The sequence below is a fragment of the Haemaphysalis longicornis genome, unplaced genomic scaffold (assembly GCF_048455015.1).
Source record: "Haemaphysalis longicornis isolate Haplotype H1 unplaced genomic scaffold, Haemaphysalis longicornis Haplotype H1 scaffold_3, whole genome shotgun sequence".
NCBI classification, from domain to species: Eukaryota; Metazoa; Arthropoda; class Arachnida; order Ixodida; family Ixodidae; genus Haemaphysalis; species Haemaphysalis longicornis.
Window position 1 is genome coordinate 73,953,416 of NW_027526335.1, and position 27,315 is coordinate 73,980,730.

At 47.8% G+C, this 27,315-nt stretch overlaps 1 protein-coding gene across 1 annotated transcript in view; it reads left to right on the plus strand.

Moving 5' to 3' along the window:
* Nucleotides 1–27,315, plus strand: part of LOC144174634 (lysosomal alpha-glucosidase-like) — a 40,920-nt gene that overhangs the window by 7,951 nt on the left and 5,654 nt on the right. Inside the window, exons 4-16 of the mRNA XM_077703419.1 lie at nucleotides 34–179; nucleotides 2,083–2,248; nucleotides 3,261–3,357; nucleotides 5,812–6,050; nucleotides 7,648–7,779; nucleotides 10,642–10,752; nucleotides 10,829–10,945; nucleotides 11,477–11,685; nucleotides 14,516–14,649; nucleotides 18,627–18,778; nucleotides 21,853–22,001; nucleotides 23,750–23,834; nucleotides 24,967–25,151. Of these exons, the coding sequence (XP_077559545.1) occupies nucleotides 34–179; nucleotides 2,083–2,248; nucleotides 3,261–3,357; nucleotides 5,812–6,050; nucleotides 7,648–7,779; nucleotides 10,642–10,752; nucleotides 10,829–10,945; nucleotides 11,477–11,685; nucleotides 14,516–14,649; nucleotides 18,627–18,778; nucleotides 21,853–22,001; nucleotides 23,750–23,834; nucleotides 24,967–25,151 (1,922 nt within the window). The remainder of the gene's footprint in view (nucleotides 1–33; nucleotides 180–2,082; nucleotides 2,249–3,260; nucleotides 3,358–5,811; nucleotides 6,051–7,647; nucleotides 7,780–10,641; nucleotides 10,753–10,828; nucleotides 10,946–11,476; nucleotides 11,686–14,515; nucleotides 14,650–18,626; nucleotides 18,779–21,852; nucleotides 22,002–23,749; nucleotides 23,835–24,966; nucleotides 25,152–27,315) is intronic.

Genomic DNA, 27,315 nt, shown 5'->3' on the forward strand with positions numbered 1-27,315 from the left:
TGCATGAAAGCTGGGCTGGCCGTTTTCCCGCAGATCACAGACGCTATGCGGGATCGCTTCGTTCCCCCAGTGCCGCCCATCCCATCCCGTTCTTTCTCTGGCGTGCGCCACTACGACGTCGACGTCGAAGACAACACCACCCTTAGGATTCGGCGAAAAGGCCCCGATGGCACGACAATGTGAGTGCTAACGAACAATTCGTGGATTGAAGCACCTTTAAAGGGATTTTGCGCCCATCCAATTTTGCTTTAATTGAGAACACTGGACAGATAACAGCTCGTTGCCACTTTGTAAGGCCGAAAACTTTATAGCTTTCGTCACTCAGGAATCAGGGTTTACACCGGTGGACTCAAATTACCCGCTAACTGCGCCACTATGGGACGTCCTTGGTGGAGCAACCGAAAGCGGGCACTCAGCGCACTGACTACGCACCATCGTGCAGGAACCATAAATTCAAAACCGCCGATCAAACGTAGTAAACGATAGCATGGCATTAGAAGTTTCAAGCCTCGCGACGGTGTAGACGTGTACTTTGTGCTTGGTTCGGGCCACGTGAGTTGAGTTGGAGGAATTGAGATCACCCTAACACACAGTGCCTCGTGAGAATACAGCTTACGTTTCGCGAAGTACATCTACTAAAACCATTTCGCAAAAGCGCAGATACCGAAGACCACGCCTTTAAACTGTTATACCAGAATTAGCTGGAATTAGTGGAACCTCAAAGAACACATTTACCGGAAAGAAAATTCTCCCAAAGGACATCTTTCAACAAAGTACCACAGGCCGCTTTGAACTGTTTCCGTTCCCAGTTTTTTTACGAATGTATTTACTGGATTCTAGATATTTTTAAAGTCCCAGCTGTGCATATATGCTTGAAATTGTGGCAGTAGCTCCTCTGCACGATAGGCTTCGGCACGTGGGACAAAGGTACTGCGGGCATACGTACACACGTAGCACGTAGAAGACGCATGCATGCGCGTGAACACATGCACACGCTATACTGCGCTCAGGCGAACAAGTAGCCAAAGTTCGTGAAGAATGCAGCTAGCTCCTGCTGATAGCACCAGCGATAATAATAAAACTACAAGAAATTCTCAATAAAAGTATGAGTTGGTCCTCTTACAAATAATATGTTTTGTAAAACTGATTTTGCGATTTAGGCGACACAGTTGAACGTAGGAAGAATACGGCTTCTGTAATACTGCACGACGCGGTGCGAAAGAGTCCAAAAGGGTTGAATCCTGGCCAGGTAGGTATAGACGCGACACAAAAAAGAAGAGGTACACACTATAGCGTAAGTCTCGTGAGTTCCTCACGTATTTCAATAACCGAGTTAACCCTGGCCAATCCCCCCTTGTGGGTACGTGCCAGAAACTATGAGGGCATCATCATCATCATCATAATCATCACCATCGTCGTCGTCGTCGTCGTCGTCGTCCGGCGCAATCTCCTCTGCGCAGCTACTGTAATGCCGATGGGTCGGTCGAGCAGTACCTACTGGCTTTTAGACGTTTCTCGAGACTACGGTATCAGCTCCTGCAGGTGCCGCTTCGCAGCCCTTGGATTGCCTTATCCGTGCCGCATTTTCTTCGACTGCGGTCTTCCGATACGGCGTCGTGACACCGGAGTGTTTGCTTTGCCCTTCTTAGCTTCGTAGAAAAAAATTCTAATCAATTTCCACTATAATTGGGTTCACTTACTCTAATATAACGTATTTTTTTGTTCTCTTTTTCACAATTCTTGATCGTATCCCTTTCGTCCTCTTTATCTTTAACTTTACATTCAAAATGCTTCGTAATCGCTCCTATTTTCCTTTATACAGGGCCGCGTAGCTAGATAACATCTTTTTCTGACAACAAATGATGACTGGCCAATCCATAGCTTGGGTGTGCACCCTTCACTAAGGAACATCTTCATCATCATCAGTATTATTGTCATCATCATCATCGTCGTCATCGTCATCGACATCATCGTCATCATTGCGACAGTCGAAAGTACAGTGGCTATGTGTGTCATACCTGCATTCTGCTTAATAAACGAGGGGCACTCAGCGAAAGAGATCTCTTCTTCTCCCCCTTGCAGCTTCCACGCCGACCTTTCCCAGTTGGTGTTCACCGACCGCTTCCTCCAGCTGTCGACACTCCTGCCGTCGGACGTGCTGTACGGCCTTGGCCAGCAATGGGGACCGCTACGCAGGAGCCTCAACTGGACCAGCCAGGTACTCTTCAACAAGGACCGGGCCGTAACGGTGAGCGCGTCCACTGGACAAGTAGTAGCATGTTTCGGCAGAATAATGCCTGTGCTATACGGCAACTTTCAATTGACAATTGAGCGCTGGCCGACAAGTGCACCCTATGTATTTACAATGGGGCACTCAATCGACAGTTGGGTCAATGGCCTTCGGAAGGCTTTTGAAACAGCCGTGTAGCACTGGTATAAGACTGGCGGCAATTGCTCAGCCTAATCGACTACGCATCGTATCGAGGCCACGGAGAGTCACCACTCATCACTTTTTGCCGCAGGCGGCAAAAATCCCGGGGGTAGACTAGACACCTCTCTTCGCAGAATACAGTGTCCCATATTATTGGAAGAATCATGCCCTCCGCTGTAGTATGCCTTACTTTCGGAGATCACGAAACAAGTTCGTTCGCTCTAGGCTGTTTTTGGAACGGTTCATAATGTAGTGATCAATGTCACCAGGCACACTGCACGCGTTGGGCCTCATTCACACAGCCGTCACCTTCTCCGTTACGGAACCATCACGTCAAGAAACCGCGACGGAGACGTAAACGGAGCAGCGTTCGTACTGGAGCTCCCCGACAGGGTACAGGGTCGTTTGCATATTGAGCAGTTTTGCCTAGAATTTAACCTGTTTAATCTGAAAAGGAAAGAAAATGGCTTAGATTTTCACTTTTCGCTAAATTTAGCCGTAAAAATTTGTTTTCTGACCGGATGGTTTGCCGTGGGGCGTGGTCCCGCCGCGTTGACGGAACGGAAACGTAGACCTCGGTCTCCCGTCGCCGTCGCACAGTCTTCGGCGAGAAATCGGTTGATAAACCGTCGCTTATGACGGAAGACGGTGACGTGATGGTGACGTGACGGGGTGAAAAATGGCTTTGTGAATGATATGCCTTAGAGGCCATCCGATTAATAAGGGAAGCTTCGTAAATGCAATCACGATAGCCGGCCAGCTTCTGATATATCGAAAATAGTGTGGACTAGCTAGGAAGATGGTCGTTTTCTCTCTCTTTTTGCATCAGGTTGGCAAGAACTTGTACGGATCTCATCCTTTCTACTTGGTCGTGGAACCTGGAGGCATGAGTCATGGTGTACTTATGCATAACAGTAACTTCATGGGTAAGCAACTCATCGCTAAGTTGTTCGTGGCTCTTTGGCTCGGCCGTTGGAACAGCGTGGACCAGCGGTGTGAAACAGCAAAAATGGTAGAGCAGCAACAGCCTTAGGATGCATTGGAGAAGAGACTACGTTATAATCTGTACATTTAAGTTCCCTGTTAAGAACAGCGGTGTGGAACAGCAAAAATTGTAGAGCAGCAACAACCTTACGCTGCATTGAAGGAAAGACGACATTATAAGCCATACATTTGTGTTCCCTGTTAAGAATTTATCCACTTTGTGGTGGGATTTATTGGAAGGGCGCAAAAATAAGCTTCAAATAAAAAATGTCGCCGTGTGAGATGTTTAATCTCAAGCGGTCTCTTGTTTCACCTTATAACTTTTCATTGGTAGAATAACTGAAGCACGCAAAAAAGATTGACGTTCAAAATATTCTGCATTCCTGTTATCCTTGCAAAACGACAATGGTTCCATCTTTTACTACCAGATGCAGTTTTGATAAATGCGCTCCGCTTGATTTTGATGTTGACGCACGCAACGCGATCGATTTATTTTCAGGGGCGGGATTTGGCGAAACTAAAATCGCCGGGGAACAAAACAAGCGCCAAAGGCGTTTCTTAAAAGATACAGTCGTCAAAACTGTTAACAACAGCAAAACACGAGGTGCCTGCCTACGCACAGAGTGGCAGCTCACGAAGCCACAACCGCTTCTTTGGCGCCGCTGGTTATCGGCTCTCACGATGCTGCCCTACTGCACTCGGGTGCTTCAGCGCATGCGCACAGCCTGGCTTAGCAGCCTGATTGCTATTGTAAGTTGCCTCTCTGTGCATACGCTGGCTCCCCGTTCTTTGTCGTCGTTAACAGTTTGGACGGCTGTACACTCACGATCATGCAAATAAATAGGCCCGAAAGAATAATGTACAGCTCAAAACAGGTCATTTTCATGCTGAACGTGAAATTACACGTGATGAGTGCCGGGGTTATCCTGTTAACAACACGCTCGTAGTTTAATTGTAGCTGGGTACATGCATACGTAATAAAGAGGTTTAGTGGCACATTGCCTTCAGTGTACCAGGATTTTGGAACCAATCTCACGCAACCCGTAACACTTAAGTGAAAGGGAGCGAAATCTCTCCTACTTAACTCATAAGCGTTTCAGAGCCAGCTCAAGTCAGCTTCGTATCTAAAGAAATGGCGAGCTAGGTCGACGTATACATCAAAACGTGTTAAGTTCGATACACAGGGATTAAGATTCAAAGATCATATTTCCTCATAAGTACGATGGGGCAGGCTGGCACTGAAGCCTGAAAGAGGCCCCAGCCAGTGCTATAAGCATTCTAATCAGTCAAGCGAGGTCTAATAGATCTAGGTAGGCACCGAAAGACCAGTATTACACACTTCGCACTTCTGTAAATAGTAAAATGTAGCGCCCCCTGCTGTTTAACTACACGTAACCTAAACTTGCTGGGTAATAAGGGCTCGCGAGAAGGAATACGGCAGGGAAAAGTGCAAACAAGAGTTTTGCCCCGTAATGACGAAGCCGGCGTTCGCGGAAGTGGCTGTGTGACTAGCACTTGCCCCGCAAGAATCGAAAGGTAATTATGCAAAATGCTCAACAATCGTAACTGAGACGTGAAACGTTCGTCGCGTATGTCTAAGCGCGGTGATACTATTGACGAAGCCGAGCTGGGGGTTCATATAGCCAAGCACGGTCAACGAATCCCTCCTCCATCTTTCTCTCCGATCACCTCCCACCTTATTCACGGCTTCCAAAGGGGGGTCCGTGGACCTCACGGGGTGCGCGAGGGCGCTTCATGGGGTCCGCGACACTACCTTTTTTCTCCTTTTAGCCCCACCCTGCCCCCAACACGTAGAAATGGCGACTTTTTCGCACGACATGTACGTTTCCAGACATGTACTTCATGCACTTCATGGACGTGTACATGTAATTCCAAAGACATGTACTTCATGGTGTCCGCGACACAGCCATCTTTCTCCCTTTAGCCCCACCCGGCCGCCAAAACGTAGTGTTGGCTTTTTCGCGCGACTTGTAGGTTTGACCGCCCCGCGTAGCAGGTCCTTAAAGTAGGCTTTTTGCGTGACACTGCGGTATTGCGACAAGGCCAGACACACAAAAGGCGGACATGGGAACCGGGGCGTGTCGACTTCAGCTGCGAGAGTAAATTGTTTGCCATTATGACGCGTATTAGTGGTGTCCTCCATCACTTTTGATAGCCCAGACGGGGTCCCCGGAACCCTCATCCACACCGTTTCACTATCGAGTTGACCTTGAGTTCTTGGCAGGTGGGGGGCATGCACGGATCCCCGTCCCACAAAATGCCCAGCCCAACAACTCTCAACGTGACGCTTTTAAAACTTGCACAGCAGCAGATGACGATCCTCTGAATAACCAAAGACGCGTGTGCCTATCGCATTTGTCTCTGTTGCGCCGCAGAGGTGCTACTCCAGCCGACTCCGGCGGCCACCTTCCGCGTCCTGGGCGGCATTCTGGACGTGTTCGTGTTCACGGGGCCGAGCCCGGCGCGGGTGGTGCAGCAGCTGCAGCAGGTGGTCGGCTTTCCCGCCATGCCTCCGTACTGGGGCCTCGGCTTCCACCTGTGCCGCTACGGCTACGGAAGCCTCAACAAGACGCGGAAAATCATGGAGGGCAACATCCGCGCCGGAGTGCCTTTCGTGAGCCATATACGTTGCCCCTGTTCGATTGCGCTTGCTGCTTTGTCGGTGCTCATTTGAAAAAGACGGCGCTTTCTTCGTAGATTGCTGGATTTTTGTTGCTTCAAGCCCCTAATCCTAAATCCCTACGGGAGATAAATCCAATTTTAGCTGGATAACATGCCCGGAAATGAATAAGTGAAGTAGACCACTAAGCATGCGCTGAAACGTTAGGATAACTATTATCCCGAAGGTGTCCCTGAAGTGGCAGCAAAGACACGTCTGGTTCATTAACCCTTTCGGCCCTGGTGGTGTCAATTGACGCGATAACATAAAAATTCCTCTAGCGAATGTAGAACGAAACCAAAACTGCTGACTGAAGATTACATAACAGTTGGGCTGGGGCATGCCTATGGCTTTAGCCGAACAACGTGCAGAATCTCTGTTGGTGGCTGTGCAGGAGAGTGCTGAAGTAATGCGATCCCATAAGTCACGTCAGTGACTTGGCGCACCAGTAGACAAGGACTAGAGTAGCGGGGAAAGAGTTTAGCTGAGAGGCCCACACGACGCATTCGTGTCCACAGAAGCACGAGGGTACCTGGATGAAATCTGGCTGCGGAACGGTGCTTATCGTAGAGAAGTTTTCTGGAGGCCTGGGATGTGGTGAGACGGGTGCGTGCAATGGCGTCGCGTGCATATTCACTGGGGCTCCCTGCAGGAGAGGGAATCAGTCCAATGGAACATTGTCACTTCGACCGTAGAGCAGGTAAAGCGGGGAATATCAGGCAGAGCAACTTCCTTGTCACGGTGATTGTGGGAGGCGTACAGAGATAACATGTTGTTCAGGGTTTGATTGAGGCGTTTCGTTACTGAGAACACATCGTGTTCCCTCTTGTTTTATCTTTATAACAACATTTAGTTACATTGCAAAAAATGAGCTCGTATTTTTCTTCGAAATTTTGTATCACCTCTGTGTTGTGTTCTAAGCAGCCTCTCTGGTTATCCACTTTCACAGAGTGGGATGGCTCATGATTATTTGAAGTATTATTATTATTACTTGTATTAGTATTAGTATTATTATTGGTAGTATTATAGTATTATTAATATAGTATCAGTATTAATATTTGTATCATTACTAGTATTAATGTTAATATATTTGAAGTACTTTAGGTTGTAAATAGGCCATTTTATGCCTTACTTTTTATTGTGAACACGCTGCTGTCTTCTAGGGTCGTCAGGCACCCTGAAGTAACCCCACCCTTGTGTTGAAACAAATAAACATTTGATTTGATTTATACATGGCAGATATCCTCTGCATCTTCTAAAAACGTTTTCCTGCTCTTCAAAGAATAAAAGCAAAGCAATCTCGCGAATCTTGATGCCATCTTTATACTATTTCTCGCTACCTTTTTTGAACCAAAGGCAGTGGTTCTAGATTTCGTCACATTGGCTTGCCCAGTTAAGAGCGCAGCCCATGGTCTGAGCTGACCATTTGCGTTTCGTGCAGCTGTGACTTTAGTGGGAGCTAGGAATAGAGAACATTCCGAGATTGCCTATTTAATGCAGCAGCTGTACACAAATGGCATTTATAGATGAGCTGTATTCTCGGTTGTGGCAGGACGCCCAGTGGAACGATATCGACTCGATGGATGCCCAGAACGGCTTCACGTACGACAAAGACGCCTTCGCCGGTCTGCCCGAATTCGTGGACGAGGTCCACGCTGGAGGCCGTCGTTATATGCTCATCTTCGTAAGTGCGAGCTCCTAATTACGAGTTCTCACTTTCCAGCGCGTTCACTCGACGTGTGTTTAGCGTCCGGGGGAAAGACATTGCGGTGTCATTGTTGACTTTCCAAACGGTGCACAGAAGGTGCTTATAAACGGCAGGTTCTTCCTCATAGTAAGACAGATTATGTCGAGCAAAACACGAAGAAAATATTGACGTGGAGTGTTACTTTCCCAACAAAACAGCACCATTACATTGATGGTACGACGGAAGTGCGCAGAAAAATTTACGGATTAAGTAAATTAAGGCAGCCATGACTGTTCAAGAGGGAAGATTAGCATTCCCTTAGTTATATGGAGAAAAAAGAAGGTAAAAAAATTGGCTGGCGATTACGATACTACCTAATGCGATATTGGGAGTAGCAGCAGTGCGCTGAGGCAGCACTCACTCGTGGATTTTCTCGACGGCAGCGATGATGAGCCTCTGCGTCAGCGACGCGAAGTGCGTCTCAGGAAGGGACCGCGAACTGCGCCTTAAGCGAACGCACATCATAGTCACGCGCACGCCCCCCTGACGTTTTCGCCAAACGTCGCACCGTCGAGCGCCTCGTGCGGGCACAACATACCGCCCACTCCCCACCCCCACCGCACACTTCGGAGAGCGCTGGCTCGCGCGGCCACGGCGAACCGTCCTACCCTTCCATTCTCGCGACACCCTCCTCCTACGTTTCTTTCACTCGCCGGTCCTGCCGTCGTTTACTCGGTTACGCCGATAATGCGGCTCAGCCCAGAGACGGCCTCCAAAGGGCTGCGCCCTAAAAAGTAGTGCTGGGAACTTTCGTCGCTTTCGGACACGTAACTCATAAAGCTCCGGAGGAGAAAATAATGGTAAGGGACTCGCAGGAAGGGTCGTAGCCAGAATAGAACAGCGCAAAGAGGAAGACGAAAGAAAAGGCAAAGAAAGTACGGGCGCCGGGTTTGCCTGTTTTCCCCGATATGGCATGCAACCAACAAGCCCAAACTAGCGTCACTAAATTAAGGCTTTTAAAGTACCGGCACTCTTTTCTCTCATTGTTATGTGCCGCAGGGATTTTCATTGGTCGGCCGGCCCCACATGATATTTGTTTACATATGGGCGCAGACATTTTGTTTCTGGGTGCCTCTCCCTTCTCTCTCTCTCTCTCTCTCTCTCTGCTGCGCGGACGCTAGAGCGGCCGGTCACACTCTGCCCGTCACAACCGGCGGCGGTTTCGTTGGGAGAGATGGCAACACTGCAAGCCGGAAATAAAATGGCCCCCGGACGCTTCTGGGTGCACGAAGTGGCGGTACTCTTAAGCGTAGCTTATTCAGTGACGCTAGCCCAAACTCAAGCTTTAGCCAGAATAGAAATAACGAAATGTCCAGCCAGCTGACAAGTATAGGTCAAGGACAACAGATGCTTAGACAGCCGACACGTGTCTCCAGGCGAGAAGATAGTCCTGTGTCGACCAGGAAGGTTATCAGTGATTACTCATAGAAGGGAGAGCCGTTGCGATAGCGTCGAGAAATACGAGACGTACGAAATGTTGCACGTTTCAGTATTCCTAGCGAAGACGCCACCAGCTCCAAGTGCCCCGAACGCGATACATGGTTTTTTCCCCAGGCGTACCCCCCACGGCGTAAGTCGCTGCCCCAGCCGAGCCGAGTCGCTTACCGGGCCCGCGAGCGCGATAAGCGGAGGCTAGCTAGCGTTGTCGTTTTTGGGAGTAAGATAAAACCACGCGGCGTGGGATGCCAGAAACAGCAGCAGCAAGTTACAGCCGACCCTTTCAAATTTCGTAGGATAAGCTGGAATATCCACGCTGACATTCCCCTTTCTTTCGCCCTGCCATTTAGGTTTTCGAAGAAAGAGATCCGTGGCATTCGCGTGCTCACCCGCGTCAAGATCTATCGTTTCTTCTCTTATGCTGTAAGTGCAGAGCACTTTAGGGGCTCGCCGTGACGTCGTAGCTCGCTCGCTGGACCCAGGTAGAGCCACACGGCGTTCCGCCGCAGCGGCTGTCGTCGCGGCGTAACCCGGAGGCCTCGACAGCCAAGTGGTTTATATAGTCATAAGCGTTCGGAACTCGGGAACCGTTAGCACTTGTCATACATCTTCCCGTTGTTTAGCGTCAAGAATACTGCAGGTACATTTGAGGCAAAATATACGTAATTAGCCGGCAGCGCGCGCGTTCATTTAGTTAGGAGCGCTCATTGGGTTGGCTTTTACGATAGTAAGCGAAAAAAAGTAGCAGTGCAACGCCGGCACATGCGGGAGGAAAAGGAAGCACAAAAAAAAAAAAAAAAAACAGAACTCCCGATGGCGCAGCTTCACGCAGGGGGCGCGCGAGCACTGCGAAGGCGGAAAATTTGAATTGCATTGGGTGGGAACAGTGAGCGGTTAACGGCGCTACAGCCCATTATGACGAATAAGTGCTCTGCACTTCCGACAGTTTCACATTGAGTGGAACGGCTTTAATTTTTTTGTTCTGTTTATTACGTGTGCTGTCTTTTAAGACACAACAAAAAAGCCCGGCTGAACCGTTGCTTAAGGTTTTCCCAAAGAAAATGTGTTGCTGCTGTGGTCGTTAAAGCATATTTTGTTAAGAAATGAATCGAATGTCACTTCATGCGACATCAATCAAGATCTTCAGCGCAAATTAATGCAAGGAGTGATAAACTGCGGATAGGAAAAACACTGGAAGGGAGAGAAAAAAATTGAGTGCAACAGATTGCTCTGTCCAGTCGGGTCTTGAAAAGAACAATTGTTTATAAGAGATTGTGTCAAACTGCTTATCACACTTACCCAGTGTGCTTGCTGAGACCCCGTTCCAGCCCATTTTTCTCGAATTCCGTCTTGCCTTAACAGGACCCCGGAGTCAGTGGTTCGGAGGAGCCTGGAACCTATCCCCCGTTCGACGACGGAATTGAAATGGACATTTTCGTCAAAACCGCGCGCGGTAACGTAAAGTACGGGAAGGTAGGTTGACAAATTACATAAAGTTTAGGAGCATTGCGGCGAGAGTTCCTCACACTGATGGTTTTACTACGCACAGGTTTGGAACGCAAACACCACTGTATTTCCCGATTTTTCGCACCCTTCATCGGGCGAATACTGGACGAAGCAGTTCAAACGCTTCCACGATATGATCCCGTTTGACGGCGCCTGGATCGTAAGTGCACCAGAAATTTGGTTTGGTTGGATACAGATCAATCAATCAATCAATCAATCAATCAATCAATCAATCAATCAATCAATCAATCAATCAATCAATCAATCAATCAATCAATCAATCAATCAATCAATCAATCAATCAATCAATCAATCAATCAATCAATCAATCCGTTTATCATTTCATTAATTGGACTGATAAGTTAAATAATCGAAATTCCCATGAATCGGCCTCATAATTTGGCATGATAAACTACCCTATGCTCGGCTAGGAACCGTGAAAAAGGAGTATTCGATTTTTTTCTACCCTCATTTACGCTTTATACTTCTTCAAGTAAGGATGCATAACCGACCTTACGGACTAGCAGAATGTTAGCACAACCTCGGCTAGCCCTACGTGGATATTGTCTTTGCTGCTTTCAGCGCAAAGCTTAAGTCAAATTCCAGGTCCTAGGTCAATTCAGTTTGTTCTATTGTCGGATGAAAGTATAACAAGACCATCTGCTCGTTGCGTGCCACCAATCGCTCGCAGGACATGAACGAGCCCGCCAACTTCGAAAACTACGATGAGACGGGCGGATTGGGGTGCCCCGCAGATGAGGCCTCAATGAAGCCTCCCTACGTCCCCGGTGACGAGGATCTCTCCAATAAGACCTTCTGCATGAGCGACCAGCACCACCTGTCGAGCCACTACGATGTGCACAACATTTATGCGCACCTCGAGGCCATACTCACCTACAGGTGAGCCCGAAAGATTTCACTTGCATCTGCAGCGTTGGAAAAACACAGTGTCGCTTCTTTCAGCACGTGCAGTATCTTCTCTTCCTAAGGCAAATTCGGTTGAGACGAATTCACGGTAAGGCGAACACGTTTACGCTATCGTAACACACAAAGTGAGAGGAAAGGTATTCGTTCAAGAAAGTTTCCCGTAACACGAACGAATATTCTCGATCCCTTAGAGATCCTTTACACCTTCGCATGAGTCCTGAAACACGTTCTGAAGATGGTAAATAAACTCGCGCAATTCACGAGATTGCATGCTCAGGGATATCGGAGCCGAATATCGCTCTTTTGAAAGAGCAAACCACTCTCAATTGTGTTGCACGGTTTGCCACCACACTCTTGGGCTTATTAGGGGCTCGCAATGTCCGTTGATGATGTCCGTCACGCCAGGCCAAGGTACCCCGCTGGGCCGACAGATGGCGACACCGCCTTGACGGCCGTCCAGTGCGCTATCTCGCCTCGTGTGCCAGGACACGTGGCGCACTACCACCCCACATACCGTATTTTAGCGCGTATAACCCGCACCAAAAATGCGGAAATTTCAGTGCAAAGTAGGGGTGCGGATAATACGCAGGGCTTTTCCTTAAGTGCAGCTTCACGCCAAAGTGGTTGTGCGGCGAAGCTGCACTGCGCGTTGTGCCGTGAAGATGACCTTGCGTACAACAGTAGGACTGCGGCTCAAGTGATAGCTCTAGCGAGAGCAGTGACACTGAGTGAATTGACTTTAGCCTTGCATTCAGTGTATTCTACTTGCTAAAAATGCGCATTTTCTGTCGTCTACGTAGTATGTGGTGTGTTGTTTGACCAGTAGTTATGGTGTAGACCTTCCTGTATCAAATGTGCGGGCAATACGAGAGGATTTATTTTTCTTTTCTGGTGGGCTGTAAGTGCGGATGCGGATTATATGCAGGGGTGGGTTATACGCGTGCAAATACGAGTACGCACATACCGCGGCGAGTGGCGTTGCGAGCGACCCCCGCATCTGCGGGAGGGGGCTGCCAGCGTGCCGAAGTGAGCTCCGCGGTTTCAGCAGATTTTTCCATAAAAACCTATAAAATACTTTTGGGCTGCCGCCTCTTTTTATTTATTTTTTATTGGCTTTTAATCTGACATAGCTTGGCTGGAGCGGGTTTTCTTCCTCGCCTTTTTTGTTGTTTTTCTTATGGGGAACACGGAATAAACAAAGGAATAAAGGCGTGGAACTGGCTTTAAGTTTTCTTTCGAATTCCCACCACATCCTGCCGCGTTTAGGCGTCACGAAACAGGCGTCCCTGTTATTGGTAAGCTTAAGTTTTGGCGCAAGCCCCGCTTTTGTATCGTCGGGTCTCCGCCGGCGCCGAAACTTTGGTTAATTTGGTGTTGGTTTGGTTTGGTTGCCTGCAGCGCGCTTACTCACTGTCGTGTGTACCTGTGTTCATTATGTTTTACTTTAATGATATCTGAGGATGCCGGTTGTTGTAGGACCATGAGGGAAGGAGCTGTGTAGGCTGGAGGGGTTCATTCAAATGTCTCAACGAGCAGTGCGTGTACTGAAGTGTTGGATGCAACCGAGTTTCCCCCGCTTTTTACTTAAAGTGACGTCAGAAAGGCTCTTTCTGATTGGCTTTCAACCTACACGACGAACCTTGAACTCCAATAAGAACAGTATTTTATGAATGCGGTTACGATAAGGCAAAGTCGAGAATGGGGGATCGGTTCGCTCTTACCGCATCAGACGCGCTCTTTAACGTCACAAAAAACATGTTAGGAAAACAGGAGAAAAATGCCAGATTTAATCATTCACTTCCCCAGAAGTAATCCATCGCTGGCCGTCGAACAAAAACCGAGAAAGCTACGAAACGCGTGCTCTTCCAGTTAAAACAAAAAAGTTATTCTGTCTTTAGTGGCCCTCTAAGTGTCGCTTCTGAAGGGACATAAGACAAAATACAAGTTCGGTTAACTCAGAAGGCTTCTACGGCGAAATTAGAATTATGCGAAATTAAGCGCACAATTTATAGAATTTAGACAAAAGAAAACAGACGTCAGAGTGGCGAGTCACCGGCCACATCCTCGCACTGCCCCTACGACGTCAGAGAGATTTGTTTGTGCCAGTAGCTGCAGCCAATAAACGTGATTATGCAACTGTATTCTGGGGTGGTATTCTCGTGTTTGTCCGTTTTATTGTGACGTACTTCCAGTTGTAGGTGGGCTTTGGCAGAGTCCTTAGCATTGAAGGACTCTGGCTTTGGATTGACTTTTGCGCAACTGTTCTTGTAAACACATTTCAAATGACTATACCTATTTTAAACTATCTTTTTTGTGTTTATTGTTCCGCCAGCGAACCAACAACAAGGCGACGAAAAATCGCCTGCTCCTAATCGTCTGCTCCGATAAGCCGCCGCTCATAGCTCCGTCGTGCTTGCATGGCGTCACATCAGGGTGTTCGCTTTTAGCCAATGAGAGCTTGCTCAAAACGGACACTTTTGAAACGGGCACAAAACGGAAAAAAACACGAGGATGCTGACCCTGGTCTGTTTTATGGGGCCGCGTGAATGCTAGCATATCTTTATTACACAGACTACTCTGTTTTTGGCGCCTCATCAATGACGTTACTGCTCACCTCGTGTAGCGGGAAACTTGAAAGTTCGCCCCCATTCGTGATGCTTGTTTTGTTGTAACAATCCCGCAGCTCCAGAGCGGAGTTAAGCAAGTTATTAAAGGCTCATATTTTTAGATAGATATATAATTTGTCATTGGTCATATGCTCTCATCGCGGTCTCTAAAATTCTTGCGCGACGACCATGCGCAGGGCTCTGGTTGACGTTCGTGGAAAACGGCCTTTCATCATCTCACGGTCCACGACACCCGGTCAGGGAGCCTGGTCGGGACACTGGTCGGGAGACACCGATTCCAACTGGGAGCACCTCAGGTTCAGCATTCCCAGTGAGTAGCGCACACTTGCGCCTGCTGTGAAAAAATTTTAGCAAAATAGTTTCGCATGTACTGCTTAATTTTTAGCTCAGATCGCAAGACGTCGTGGTAAGCCAGGTGATGGAAAACCTATGCTCAATCAATCAATCAATCAATCAATCAATCAATCAATCAATCAATCAATCAATCAATCAATCAATCAATCAATCAATCAATCAATCAATCAATCAATCAATCAATCAATCAATCGATCGATCGATCGATCGATCGATCAATCAATCAATCGATCGATCTATCGATCAATCGATCAATCAATCGATCAATCAATCAATCGATCAATCAATCGACCAATCAATCGATCGATCGATCGATCGATCGATCAGATTTTTTAGTCACAACGAATGTTGGACGCGCCAAGATGAAGACCGCGGGAATAACTGGATGCTTTGAATGACGAACTTTGAACGACGAACTGAACACACTGAATGACGAACTTAAACCGTTAAAACTAGGAGAGTAACGGTGCGTAAAATGACGGAGTTGAAAATAATGACGGTGAATTGTGTAAAAATTGGACTTGACGACCATTGCACCGGTAAATTTGTGTAGTCAGGTTTGCGACGATTACTGGCGGTATTATTTCCATCTAACGTTGAGGTATGCTAAGAACTGCGTTAGCGCACACGGTTTTATGATAATGCACTGCTAATGCAAGAGACTAACTTTAGTTTGGTGCATCCGAAGTTCTAATCTCCCTAAGTTGAAATTCACTGATCATACACTATACGAACATGTGCCAAGGTCAGGGGAGGTTTTAGTGAGACAGAATAACATAAACTGTTACAGAAGGAAGGTTTGGTTCCTATCCACCATCCCACTCAGCCGTGATTAGATCTCCGTGCGAGGTCTCCTGTTCCTTCAGAAATTTTTCAGAAAAAAATTCATACTTCAGAATACCCTCAAATAGACATGTTTATATACGCTCGATAAAACGGTTTTATTGTAGTTTATTCGTGTTTTATAAAATTTCTAGAAACTCGTGCAGCTAAGACACACGTCCGGATCTTGTTTCAAATTATATACTTTGAAGTTCTTGTGCGGTCCACACAATATTTACACATGAGACATGAAACCCATACGGGTAAAGCCGAGCTTGTGGAACTCGGCACAATCTGAAAATCAGACAACAGCGTCCAGCGTGAGAGACAATAGTCGGGCATAAGAACGACAGCGATGATGATGATGATGATGATGATGATGATTTCTATTGGTTTCCCCTTTGTATCGGGGTGATGACATGTCATCTGACCAAAAAGGACTAATATACCTATGTTTTACACTTTTGGTTCAATACTAGCGCTGCTTAGGGCAGGCACAAAAAGCTTATTAGGCACAAAATACTTTTTTTTTCTGTTACAGGGGGTAACTGTCCTAGGCAATATTCCCCTCTCTGCTTTTCGTCCACCAGCATTCTAATCTTCTTTTCGTCCCCTCGACAGCCTTGAAGGTAACTTCCTCTGTGATACCCTTAAATCCTAGAGCTTCTGAAAGCCCAATATTCCCTTCATGTATATTTGGATGGATACCCTCACATTCTAACACGATGTGCCGCATAGTTTCTGTTTCTTTTCCGCAGACCACGCATACCCCATCATTTTGTGAATACTTCCCCACAAAACTCTTAGTTCGCAGGCAACCTGCTCTAGCCTCAAAAAGCAAAGCACTGCCCTGGGAATTATCGTAGAAATTTTCCTTTCTGATGTTCATCTTCTCAGCCCTGTACATCTCTAACGACGTTTTAGCTTCCATTTTTTCCCTCCATTTATTCGTTTCAATCTGCCTTGCCTCTTTTTTGGTTACCTTGGCTGTTTTGGATTCCCCACTGTTCTTTCCGTATTTCATCGTTAGCCTTCTAGTCTTTCTTAACCACTGCGTGTCCACGCTTTTCAACTATAGGTACCTAAATACCTTAGCTGCCCACCTTCGTTGATCCATTGCCCTCAACCTCATCTCAAAGCATATTTTACTCTGAGCTTCTCTAACTTCAAACGACGCCCAGCCCATATCCCCCTGAACTGCTTCGTTAGTTGTTTTTCCATGCGCGCCTAAGGCCAAACGTCCTACCGTTCTCTGGTTTACATCAAGGCCTGATAGAACGTCTGATTTTAAGCAGAGTACAGCATTCGCAAACGTGAGACCCGGAACCATTACTCCTTTCCACATTCCTCTTACTACTTCATATTTGTTATACCCCCACAGAGCTCTATGCTTCATTATAGCTGCGTTTCGCTTTCCCTTAACCTTAAGTTGCTCCTCGTGAGTACTTAAGTAGTTATCCCCTTCGTTTATCCACACTCCCAAATATTTATATTCCTTCACTCTAGGTAATTCGCCTTGCTGGATAGACACTACGTCGGTGGTAGCGTCATTGAAAACCATTATTCCTGATTTTTCTGCACTGAAATTTAACCCGAGGTCAGTGGCTTCCTGGCCGCAAATATTTATTAGCCGCTGCATATCGGTTTGGTTATCAGCTAAAAGAACAATGTCGTCTGCGTATAACATTCCCGGAATATGGTGTTGTACCACTTCGCCTTGCAGCATATGGGTTAGGCTAAACCCTACTTGACTTTCTTCCAGTTTCTTTTCTAACCCTGCCATGTAAAGCATGAACAGTATTGGGCTCAAAGGGCATCCCTGTTTCAGTCCCCGATGGATGTTGACCTGCTGGGCGTTATTGACCTGCTGATAACGGAGGTTATCACTGCACCTCATCACCAGAGCCGGCTATTCCTCCGCGTCGCGCAAAGAGTGCGTTACCGCGAGTATTGTGACGGTGGCAGGAGTCGTTTCCATGACGTTTTAGACTTAATCTGCTCATAAACTATTGCAGCTACGACAGACAAACAAGATGAGCAAAAGCAGATGATGACGCGCATTAAGCCAAATATCCTTTCAAAACGCCCGCGCGCGTTGACGGGCGGGTCCGTATACTAAAGCTTCGGCGGAGTGATACACCAGATGAGCTTTCGCGTTCTGAACTTGTACCCCGTATAAACCAAACGAAATGCGAATACATTGGCCCGTAATTGAGGTGGAAAACACACTATGAGAAAAGGGAGCGAGGAGGAGTGAATGTAGAGGGGAGGACGGAAAGGGAGAATGTGAAACGGGGGAGGAGGATGGGTTTGATTAGTTTCACTAGATAGGGTTACAGAGTATCCGCACTCTTTTCTCCTATTGTTCCGTGCCGCCACCGTGATCATTGGTCAGTTAGGATCACGTGACATTTGTTTACACTGTGACGGTTCATGCGCCCCGCCATTTTGTTGTTTATGCGTTATCTATCGGTCAACAGGGGCAGTCTCAGATCGTCCTCCCTGTTCTGTGGCTGTGCGCGACCGGCGTCGTTCCGAACGCGAATCAAAGATAACCCGCTTAGCAGCATTGCAGCTGCAGAAGTGTGTCCGAAGATGCCGTGTTGCTGCATCTTCGGCAATGTTGTTTACAAATGACCTTTGCAAAGTTAGCCGTGATGCCGCAGAAGCGGCAATCTGGCAACACTGATAAACACCAAAATAACCGCCGTTGTTCACTTGCGGCGTGCCTCAGTGACGGTACTATGTATCTTATCAAATGACACTAGGTTTGATTAGTTGGGACACGTGGCTTTAGGAGCGACGTCACTGGTCGTCTGTGGTTGGTTGGCTTGTGATGTCATGTGATTCAGAGCGCGACAGCGTTTAGCGGATACAACTAAATTTGACGAAGTATTATTTCGAAGGGTATTTTTCTTTGACCTTTAGCCTGGCCAATCACATTGCAGCCATTTACCTGACACCATAGAGGGACAGAGGGAGGAGGGAATGGAGGAAAGAAAAGAGGTGAAACACCATCACTAGCCTAAAGCAACGCGAGAACGCTTTCCCGCTGAGAAGTTCACTTCGCCGACAAATTTGCACAAAAACCTTTTACTCTTGTCTTTTCAGGCATGCTCAGTTTCGGCCTGTACGGTATCCCGCTGACTGGAAGCGACGTGTGCGGTTTCTTCGCAAACACGACGGAGCAACTGTGTTCACGCTGGTTGGAGCTGGGCGCTTTCTACCCATTCTCCAGAACGCACAACATAAATGACAGCATAGTGCGTCGGTATTTACCCATCTTTCCTCCATATAAGCCCATGTGCGCTTCGCAGCTATGCCAGTGCATGGCCGTTCCTTTGATAGACGCAGTATGCCCTTACAGACCCTCGGGCTACGACGAATGTCCGGCGCCACGTGCCTATATAGGACACCGATAGTGCTCCCAATTTGCGTACGCAAAGTAGTAGTGGATGGGGACCGGGTATCTAATATATATTTTGAAGATGTTCTGCGCGACAAATTGGGGGGGAAAATTATTGAGAAATAGAGCTTCCCTTCGCAATGATCTTTAGAGCTAGCTCACTCTAACGCGCATGCAATTTTTTGGTCGTCTCTTCCGGGGGAAAAAGCGGCGCTTTAAGTTAAACGAGTAACCACTTTGTGTGCGTCTTATACAAAGGTGCGACTTATACAGTCACTATTCCGTCTGCAAGCTGTTTCACAGAGATGTGCAACTTCACTTCGTTTCATTTAAACACTAGCAGACTCGCGTTTAGGAGGTATTACATAAGGGCGAACAACTTACACAACGATGCTAGCTATACGCCAGAAAATACGGCGGATTAGTCGGGCTTCCAAAACTTTTAAATGTTAGAACAGGGGCACCACAGCCTAAGCTTCTCTGCTTTGTCGAGTGTTCTGGCACGAATGAAACTTAGCTTTTGAGAGTGAGTGAGTGAGTGAGTGAGTGAGTGAGTGAGTGAGTGAGTGAGTGAGTGAGTGAGTGAGTGAGTGAGTGAGTGAAGGAGTGAGTGAGCGAGTGAGTGAGTGATTGAGTGAGTGATTGAGTGATTGAGTGAGTGATTGAGTGAGTGAGTGAGTGAGTGAGTCTGTGATTGAGTGAGTAAGTGAGTGAGTGAAGGAGTGAGTGAGCGAGTGAGTGAGTGATTGAGTAAGTGTGTGATTGAGTGAGTGAAGGAGTGAGTCTGTGATTGAGTGAGTGAGTGATTGAGTGGGTGATTGAGTCAGTGATTGAGTGAGTGAAGGAGTGAGTCTGTGATTGAGTGAGTGAGCGAGTGATTGAGTGAGTGAGTGAGGGAGTGAGCGAGTGATTGAGTGAGTGAGTGAGTGAAGGAGTGAGCGAGTGAGTGAGTGAGTGAGTAAGTGAGTGAGTGATTGAGTGAGTGAGTGATTAATGAGTGATTGAGTGAGTGAGTCAGGGATTGATTGATTGATTGATTGAGTGAGTGAGTGAGTCAGTGATTGAGTGAGTGAGTGAGTATCTGATTGAGTGAGTGAGTGAGTGAGTGAGTGAGTGAGTGAGTGAGTGAGTGAAAACTTCAGGCGCCGATGGTTGAGAGCCCGCCCGGTGGGGTCTCTCCCACCTCTTGTGCGGGAAGCCCTGGTCCGCACTGGCTGCCTTAGCCTTCTCCTCCGAGCTACGACGGATTAAGAGGTCGGTGGCGGCCAGCTGTCCCGTCCACTGCTCGTACGTTGGGGGTGAGGATGGAGGTTAAGGGATGGGGTTTTTTGACACTACCATACCATGTCGTACAGGGTGCCAGATTGGGGACAGACATTACCGATAGCGTAGCAGAGGCTGGGGTACATGGCATTGAGGAGAGCGGCGTGAGAATAGGAATCCGTTTGGAGTCGCCGAAAGGCAGTCGCCGAAAGGCAGTCGCCTCGGCTCTGGATAGGTGGGGATGTGGTGGCGGGAACTGTCGTCGTTCGTGGCGGTGTTGGGCGAGGATGTTCGTGTATGAAGTAAAAGTAGCAGGCTTGGGAGAGCGAACAGGCTTCGTGACTTCGCATTCTTGGGAAACGTCCCGGTGGGTATGAGCGCGGGCAGCGTCGTGTGCCGCCTCGTTTCGTTCGTAGGATTTGTGTCCGGGGTCCAGATGACGAGCATTTCCGGGGGATGGGGTACACTTTGCAGAATTTGCAGAGCCGCGGGTGATATGCGACCTAGAAGGAAGCTGCGGCAGGTGGCTTGGGAGTCAGTGATTGCAGTAAGATAGCCGTACCAGTGGTCGCGGCCAAAGTGATGGCAAGTTCCTCTGCTGCCTCGATGCATGTCGTGGGAACTGTACCGGCCATCAGTTCTGCACCATTGGCGTCGGTGGCGCTCACAGAATGGGCAGGTTTTTGGGGGTACGACGTATAGATATCCGTGCAACGAGTAAAAGGGGAGTCTGGAAAACGCTTTCTAAGGGCTCCTATCCTTGCTTCTCGGCGTGCCTTGTTACAGATGCGGTGCTGCTACTTTGACAAATTGTCGGATGGCTAGAGGGATGCGTTGCCTCTGTTAGCATTTTGGGGGAGGCTTGTAGCCGAGCCGGGTAAGTGTAGCCCTGCCCGTTGGCATGAGCTGGAGTCGTGTGAATAAGGAGATGCGATGAGCTTCTTCCAGTTCACCCATGTGTTATGAACGCCGAGCTGTAGAAGTTTTCTTGTGGCTTTTTTTGGAAGTACTCCAAGGGCGGCCTTGTAGGCTTGGCGAATGGCGATATTTAGTTCTTCCCTTTCTGCGGGTTTCAGGGCTACGTACGGTGTCCGTTACGTAACCCAGATTATGAGGAGGGCTTCAATGATACGCAAGGTGTCAATTTCTTTTAGCCCAAATTGTTGATGGGAGACCATGCGGATGAGGTGCATGAGTTGGTTAAGAATCCGTTGCAAGTGAACGATAGTCTTGGCACATGAGTCATCTTTTAATATTCTGAGGCCTAGGATGCGCAGGTGTGGGCATTGGGGAAGGTTGGTCATGGTAAGTTCTGGATGTGGTATCGGATCTGGACGTCTGATATATATTCTTTTGCACAGGGTTGAGCTGGCACCCACCCCCCGAGAAATCTGGCACAGGCCAGATTCTTTGGGGGCGCACTCGAGTCCTCGGGCTTGAAGGTATTGCGGGGTCACCTAGATAGCTGCTTGTTTTCTTTTGAACATTTTTTAAAATAACATAACTTGAAGCTCGAGGAGTCGTTGTGCACAGTATTCGTTGGCGAACACTTTGTGCAGCTGGTTGAAGCAATGCAGCACTCCCGTTATCTGAAAGCCTTTCAGGAACGTTTGTCTGAAGAAACATGGATGTCGCTATCTTCTCTGATCGCTGTATGTTTCTTTGCAGGACCAAGACCCATACAGCCTAGGACCTGCGGTCGTTGATGCAGCCAAGGTTGCCCTTGGCATGCGCTATTCCCTTTTGCCGTACCTATACACGCTATTCTACCGAAGTCACGTCTACGGGGAGACGGTGGCCAGACCTCTGTTCTTGGAGTAAGTGCCCGGATGAGCCTGGAATATATGGCAGCCAAAGCAATGCTGCTGCACCACTACCACTGCCACCCTGGTCTCGATGCACTAATTTTGACGTGTTGTGTTTAGAAATTACACGTCGCAGCGAACGGCCCCCATCTCGTTGTTGTTGCCACAAGCGCAAGTTTGTCACTGAGGCAAGTGGGAGAAGCGTGAGAAAAGTTCTTTAGCGAAGCAGACAGATTAAAGGGGCTTTAAAGACAAAATGCCGCCGGATGCTGTACTAGATAGGTTCAACCATGCTAGGTGAGGCTCCCTGGGACATAAATCGCATTTCCTCACCAGACACGGATTTAGAAACCCTGGTTGAGTACATTTTCTAAAAATCTCCCAATGACCATACAATCACAATATCGGCCTACAGGCACTCGGTAGGCGTGGCTGCAGATTGGGAGAGGCCTTCGTCCTGCAGTGGGAATAACCAGGCTTAACATAAAGATAAAGATAAAGTCAAAATACTAACTCGGTTCACCAGAAGAGTACTTTTCATGATAACAAAGGTACCAATTTTTTTCGCGAACTTCAAAGAAATAATGGAGGCATTAAAAGGACCCCGCAACACTTTCGATAAGTGCTTTCACTCTTTCCTTCGCGTCTGGAATTACTGCGAAAGCTACAGTTATCGCCAGCACGGAGCGGCACTGCGTGATGTGCTCGTCGCACCAGATACGCCTTCCGTTTCTGCTTTGTTTTCGTGCGTTATTTTTAAAGTTGCTTCCGCAAAGTGTTCATTGCTGCAACTGAAGAAAAAACTCCCAAGCATTTCCCCGAGGGTGAACATGGTTAAGTGCGAATGCACGGGGTGATGCTATGAGGGGGAGTAAAGTTAAAATCCGTTGGCATTCGCCCGTGAGCGCGCGCGAGCCGACCCACGGAGGTCTGGCAGTTTATCGCTGCATATATAGGGGGGTACGCCGCGCCGAGCGCGCCTAGCCAGGTGGCTGAGAGAGGAGGCGAGCGCAAGGGGAGAGGGACAGCGGCGCACGGCAGCTGCAGCCGAGCGAGGGGGAGAGGAGAGAGTGTGACGTCACGGTGGAGAGAGAGGCGCGCGGCAGCTGCTGGGGAGAGGAGGCGCGCTGTGACGTCATACCATGACGTCACGGCGCGAGGAGCGGTGCGGGGAGCGGCGCGCACCCGCGCAGCCACGGCGAAGAGGCGGAGCGAGCGCGGTCACGTGGTGAAGTGACGTCACCGCGCCGTTGCTACCGACGCTCCTCTCCGCTCCACGCCGTTGCTAGGGAGAGGAGGACTGCGGACGCCGCCGCCGCCGCCGGCGGTGGCAGGTTTGGGGTCGCTTATAAAGTGCATTCGCACTTAAAAACCGCCCAAAAGCCGCTACATGACCTCAGTGACGTAATTCGTGCCGTCGAAGAACGTCAAGATCGGGAAAGAAAGAATTTTTTTTGAGCCAGTTTCCAAGTTATCTGATGGGCATAGAGCAGAAATTTTGGGCTGAGGTACTTTGCGACCCCCTAATCTAAGTACTGGGTGTGTTGGGTGACTACGTTCTGCAAGCATTTAAGATTTCAAAAAAAAGTTGAAAAAGTTGTTGCAGGGTTCCTTTAAGCTGCCGGGTCAATTGGTGTCTTACCACGCCGACATAAACGGCACAAGGCTAGTCCATACTTTTATACAGGGAGAAAGTGAACGCGGTTCCTGTCAGGATTGGGCGTAGAGCGACACGCCAACGAGAAATGTGTTCCGCGCAGGTTTCCTGAGGACTCGAACACGTACGACATTGACGAGCAGTTTCTGTGGGGCTCTGCGCTTCTCTTCAACCCAGTATTGTACGAGGTAAGTTCACGCTCGCCTTTACCGCTTGCAGGCTTCTCAAAGTGCAGCGATTGTGTCCGATGTTCTTATGTAATAAAGGGTGTCTTTTTTGTCGGACAAGTGTTGAAGGAGAACTTGCGAAGAAATGCTTGAGAAACACCGCATTTATAACATTCGGTGTCCCCGATTTCGATCTTCTAAAGCTCGTACCAATGATGATTTTCAGACTTTAGCATCTCGAATACTGCACACTCTAAATTCGCACCCCACCATTCTTTCGTTAGCAAACGCAACCATATCAAATCACAAATTCAAGAAAAATGTCTTCAGGAAAGGCTTATGAAGACAAACCAGTGGGATGACCATGTTGATGAATTGTCTCGAAATGATCACTGGCTGTAACTTGTACCGTCTCTTTTATTTTCAATGAAGGCAAGGTTTGTCCCTATACTCTTAGTTTTGCTTTCACGTTTTCAACCATACTACGTACGCAGTTTCGGTTTCATTTTCATTTTTTTCTTTGTATTGTATTTTGTATTTTTGTAATTTTATTTTGTTTTCGTATTTTTTTAAAGGAGGGTTGGCTTCTGTCAGGTGTTCCAACAGCTTTTGCCTTCTTTTCCGCAGTTTTGCCTTTTTGATGTCAAACTGGGAATAAAGTACTTCATTCATTAACCCTCCTTATATCGAGGTCCACGGGACAGGAAAGTGACTTCGTTATAAGCAACACTTCCTTAAAATCGGGGATGACGTGTTCTACATGTATTTCAACGAAGGCCTCGACAAACATTACGTAAAGTGAGAATTCGTATGAAGCGATTTTGTTGTAACTATAATTTACTGTACGTGTTGCTGTCCCGGCATAACGGAGTATACAATTACAAAAACATCCGACATTTTCAACGGCTCGTGTCTCCCCTTACTTTACTTGCCGGCGTATTCAGCAGATGAAGTTTAGCGAAGTCAATCTGAGTTACCGTGTTCAGGCAAACCTAATTTTAACCATGCAACGAAAGAGGTGGGCATGAACCCTTCCCACCGGTTCTTGCTTGATATATTTGTACCTAAGGGCTGCGTAAGCGTTGCATTGTCATAAAATGCAGTCTGAGGGCCCTTTTGTCGAATAATCGTGTCCATCCTTGTTCTTACACAGAATGCATCCAGTGTGCGCGCCTACTTGCCACACGGAAGATGGTACGACATGAGCGATGGCACCGAGTTCGAAGAGCGTGAGGGCGGATACCGGACGCTCACCGCACCGATCAAGAGTGTCCGAGTGCTGGTTAGGGGAGGCTACGTCGTGCCATGCCAACCTCCGGCTTTGACGACAAACTCCAGGTGAGAGAAGGTGATGGAGACCCTTGTTCATTGATTTTATTGATTGTAGGGTTTAACGCGCCGACGCAACGCAGGCGATGAGGCGCGCCGTAGTGGACGGCTCCGGATTAATTTTGACCACCTGGGAATCTTTAACGCGTGCCGAAATCTCGTACACACGGGGGTTTTTGCTTTTCGTCTCCATCAGAAAAGCGGCCGCCGCGGCCGGGAATCGAATCCGTGACCTCGTGCTCAGGAGCGCAACGCCTTAGCCACTGAAGGGACGCTTGTTCACGGAAAATGTCCTTGTAAGAAGTCACCGATTCCAGTGGGCTGAGGGGTTACGAAAGGGTTGCTGAATTGGAGAGAGGATGGCGAATGATGCGCTTCATATTTGTTTGCCTCAAGGGTGAAGCAAAGTGAACTCTTGAATACTCCGCACTCTCGCTCTTCCCGTACAACCCGCCATATTTCACCTGAGGGGTCTCACTCAATGCTTTGGCGTTCCACGTGTGCTGAAGTGTTCGGAAGGGAAATTAGCGACAATAGGGGGCTGAACGAAACTCAAACAGCCGAAGTCTTCCATTATTTTGCTTTGATTTTACGCCTCACGAGCGCTACCCGGTGATGCCGGGGTGGGTACAACACGTATCGGATTTCTTGTTACTTGTCATACCATCTATCTCATAATCAGGACACTGTAAAGTTGTACAAGATTAATAATTTTTGCCTCATGCAATTACAAGGGGTTCCTACCGGAAACGTGGGGTTATAGAAAACGGCCGGAACTCAAGTTTATTACACCTGTTAAGGAACTAATTGTACGACGTTGTTGTAATGAAACGACCGTACATACGCGTGGTTAGTTTTATCTCGGGTTCGATTCCCGGCTGCGGCGGCCGCTTTTCTGATGGAGGCGAAAAGCAAAAAACACCCCTGCGTTCGAGATTTCGGCGCACATTCATGTTCCCCAGGTTTTCAAAATTAATCTGGAACGCTCCACTACGGCGCGCCTCATTGGTACATGGTTGGAAAAGCGCTTATTTTGTGACACAAGGGACAAACGTAGAGCGAAGAAAACCAGACAGAACGTTTGTCCCTTTGTCCCTTGTGTCACAAACGTTTGTCCCTTTGTCCCTTGTGTCACAAAATAAGCGCTTTTCCAACCATGTACCGATACCAACTAGCCCAACAACAAGCCTTACTGCGCCTCATTGCCCGTGTGGCATCGGCGCGTTAAGCCTCTTAATCAAATCAAGATAAAGGTTTATCTAGGCAGTTTTCATGGATAACTATCAGTCACAGGTTTTTAGCAAATTAGATGGCTCCTGCGGGGGGGTATGTCGTTCCAGAAAACGGTGCCCGCTTTCCCACCAGATGGCGCGCGATCTATGCGAACGCGCGAAAATTGAATGGGATTACACTTCGTGAAGGGTGCAATTTAAAAAAATCCCGCTCACGCTATTGCGTATTTCTTTGGGAGAAATCCTGAAATTGGCGTTTTGACATTTGTATGGGTAGCATTCGTAAGCAGAAACCAATTAAATTTATATCAACGGGCTGAGTAGTTTAATGAGAGATGTGAAAAACACGTTATTTTCCCCAAACCGATTCGCCTTATTAGGTGGGAGAAACCTTGTAAAACAGCGTTTAGTAATGAGAATGTGTTACCTATAACAACAAAAACCCCTTCGATATATGAACGGACCTGGGATAAAATAAGAAATTTCAGAGAAAAAAAATATTTTAGCACTTTTTGCTTTTCCAGGGGAGTATTTTATAAAATATTCAGCAGTATTGATCTCGCCGAGCGCGACAGAAATGTTCCCCGGAAATTTCAAGTCTTTATATTCGCCTGTCTGGCTGTGCGTTGATATCCCCTGTTAGGCCGTTTTCACTCTGCTAGGGCCGTCGTTTTCAAAATTCTTCTCTCATTTGAATGGCATCTTACGGCAAAATACTTAAATTTTTATTTGCCCATTCTTGTATGGGCAAAATTTGTTAGAAAGAGCCAATTCCATTGATAAATCGGTTGAAAATATATTGAAGAATCTCTAAAACCACGCTACTTATTTCGGAATGCAGATTCGCAACCATAAGTGTTTGTTAGGGCGAAAACCTGAAACCATTTTTTAGAGATTTTTGCGGGCTACATATATCAGCAAAAACCGCTTCGAGCTAGCGA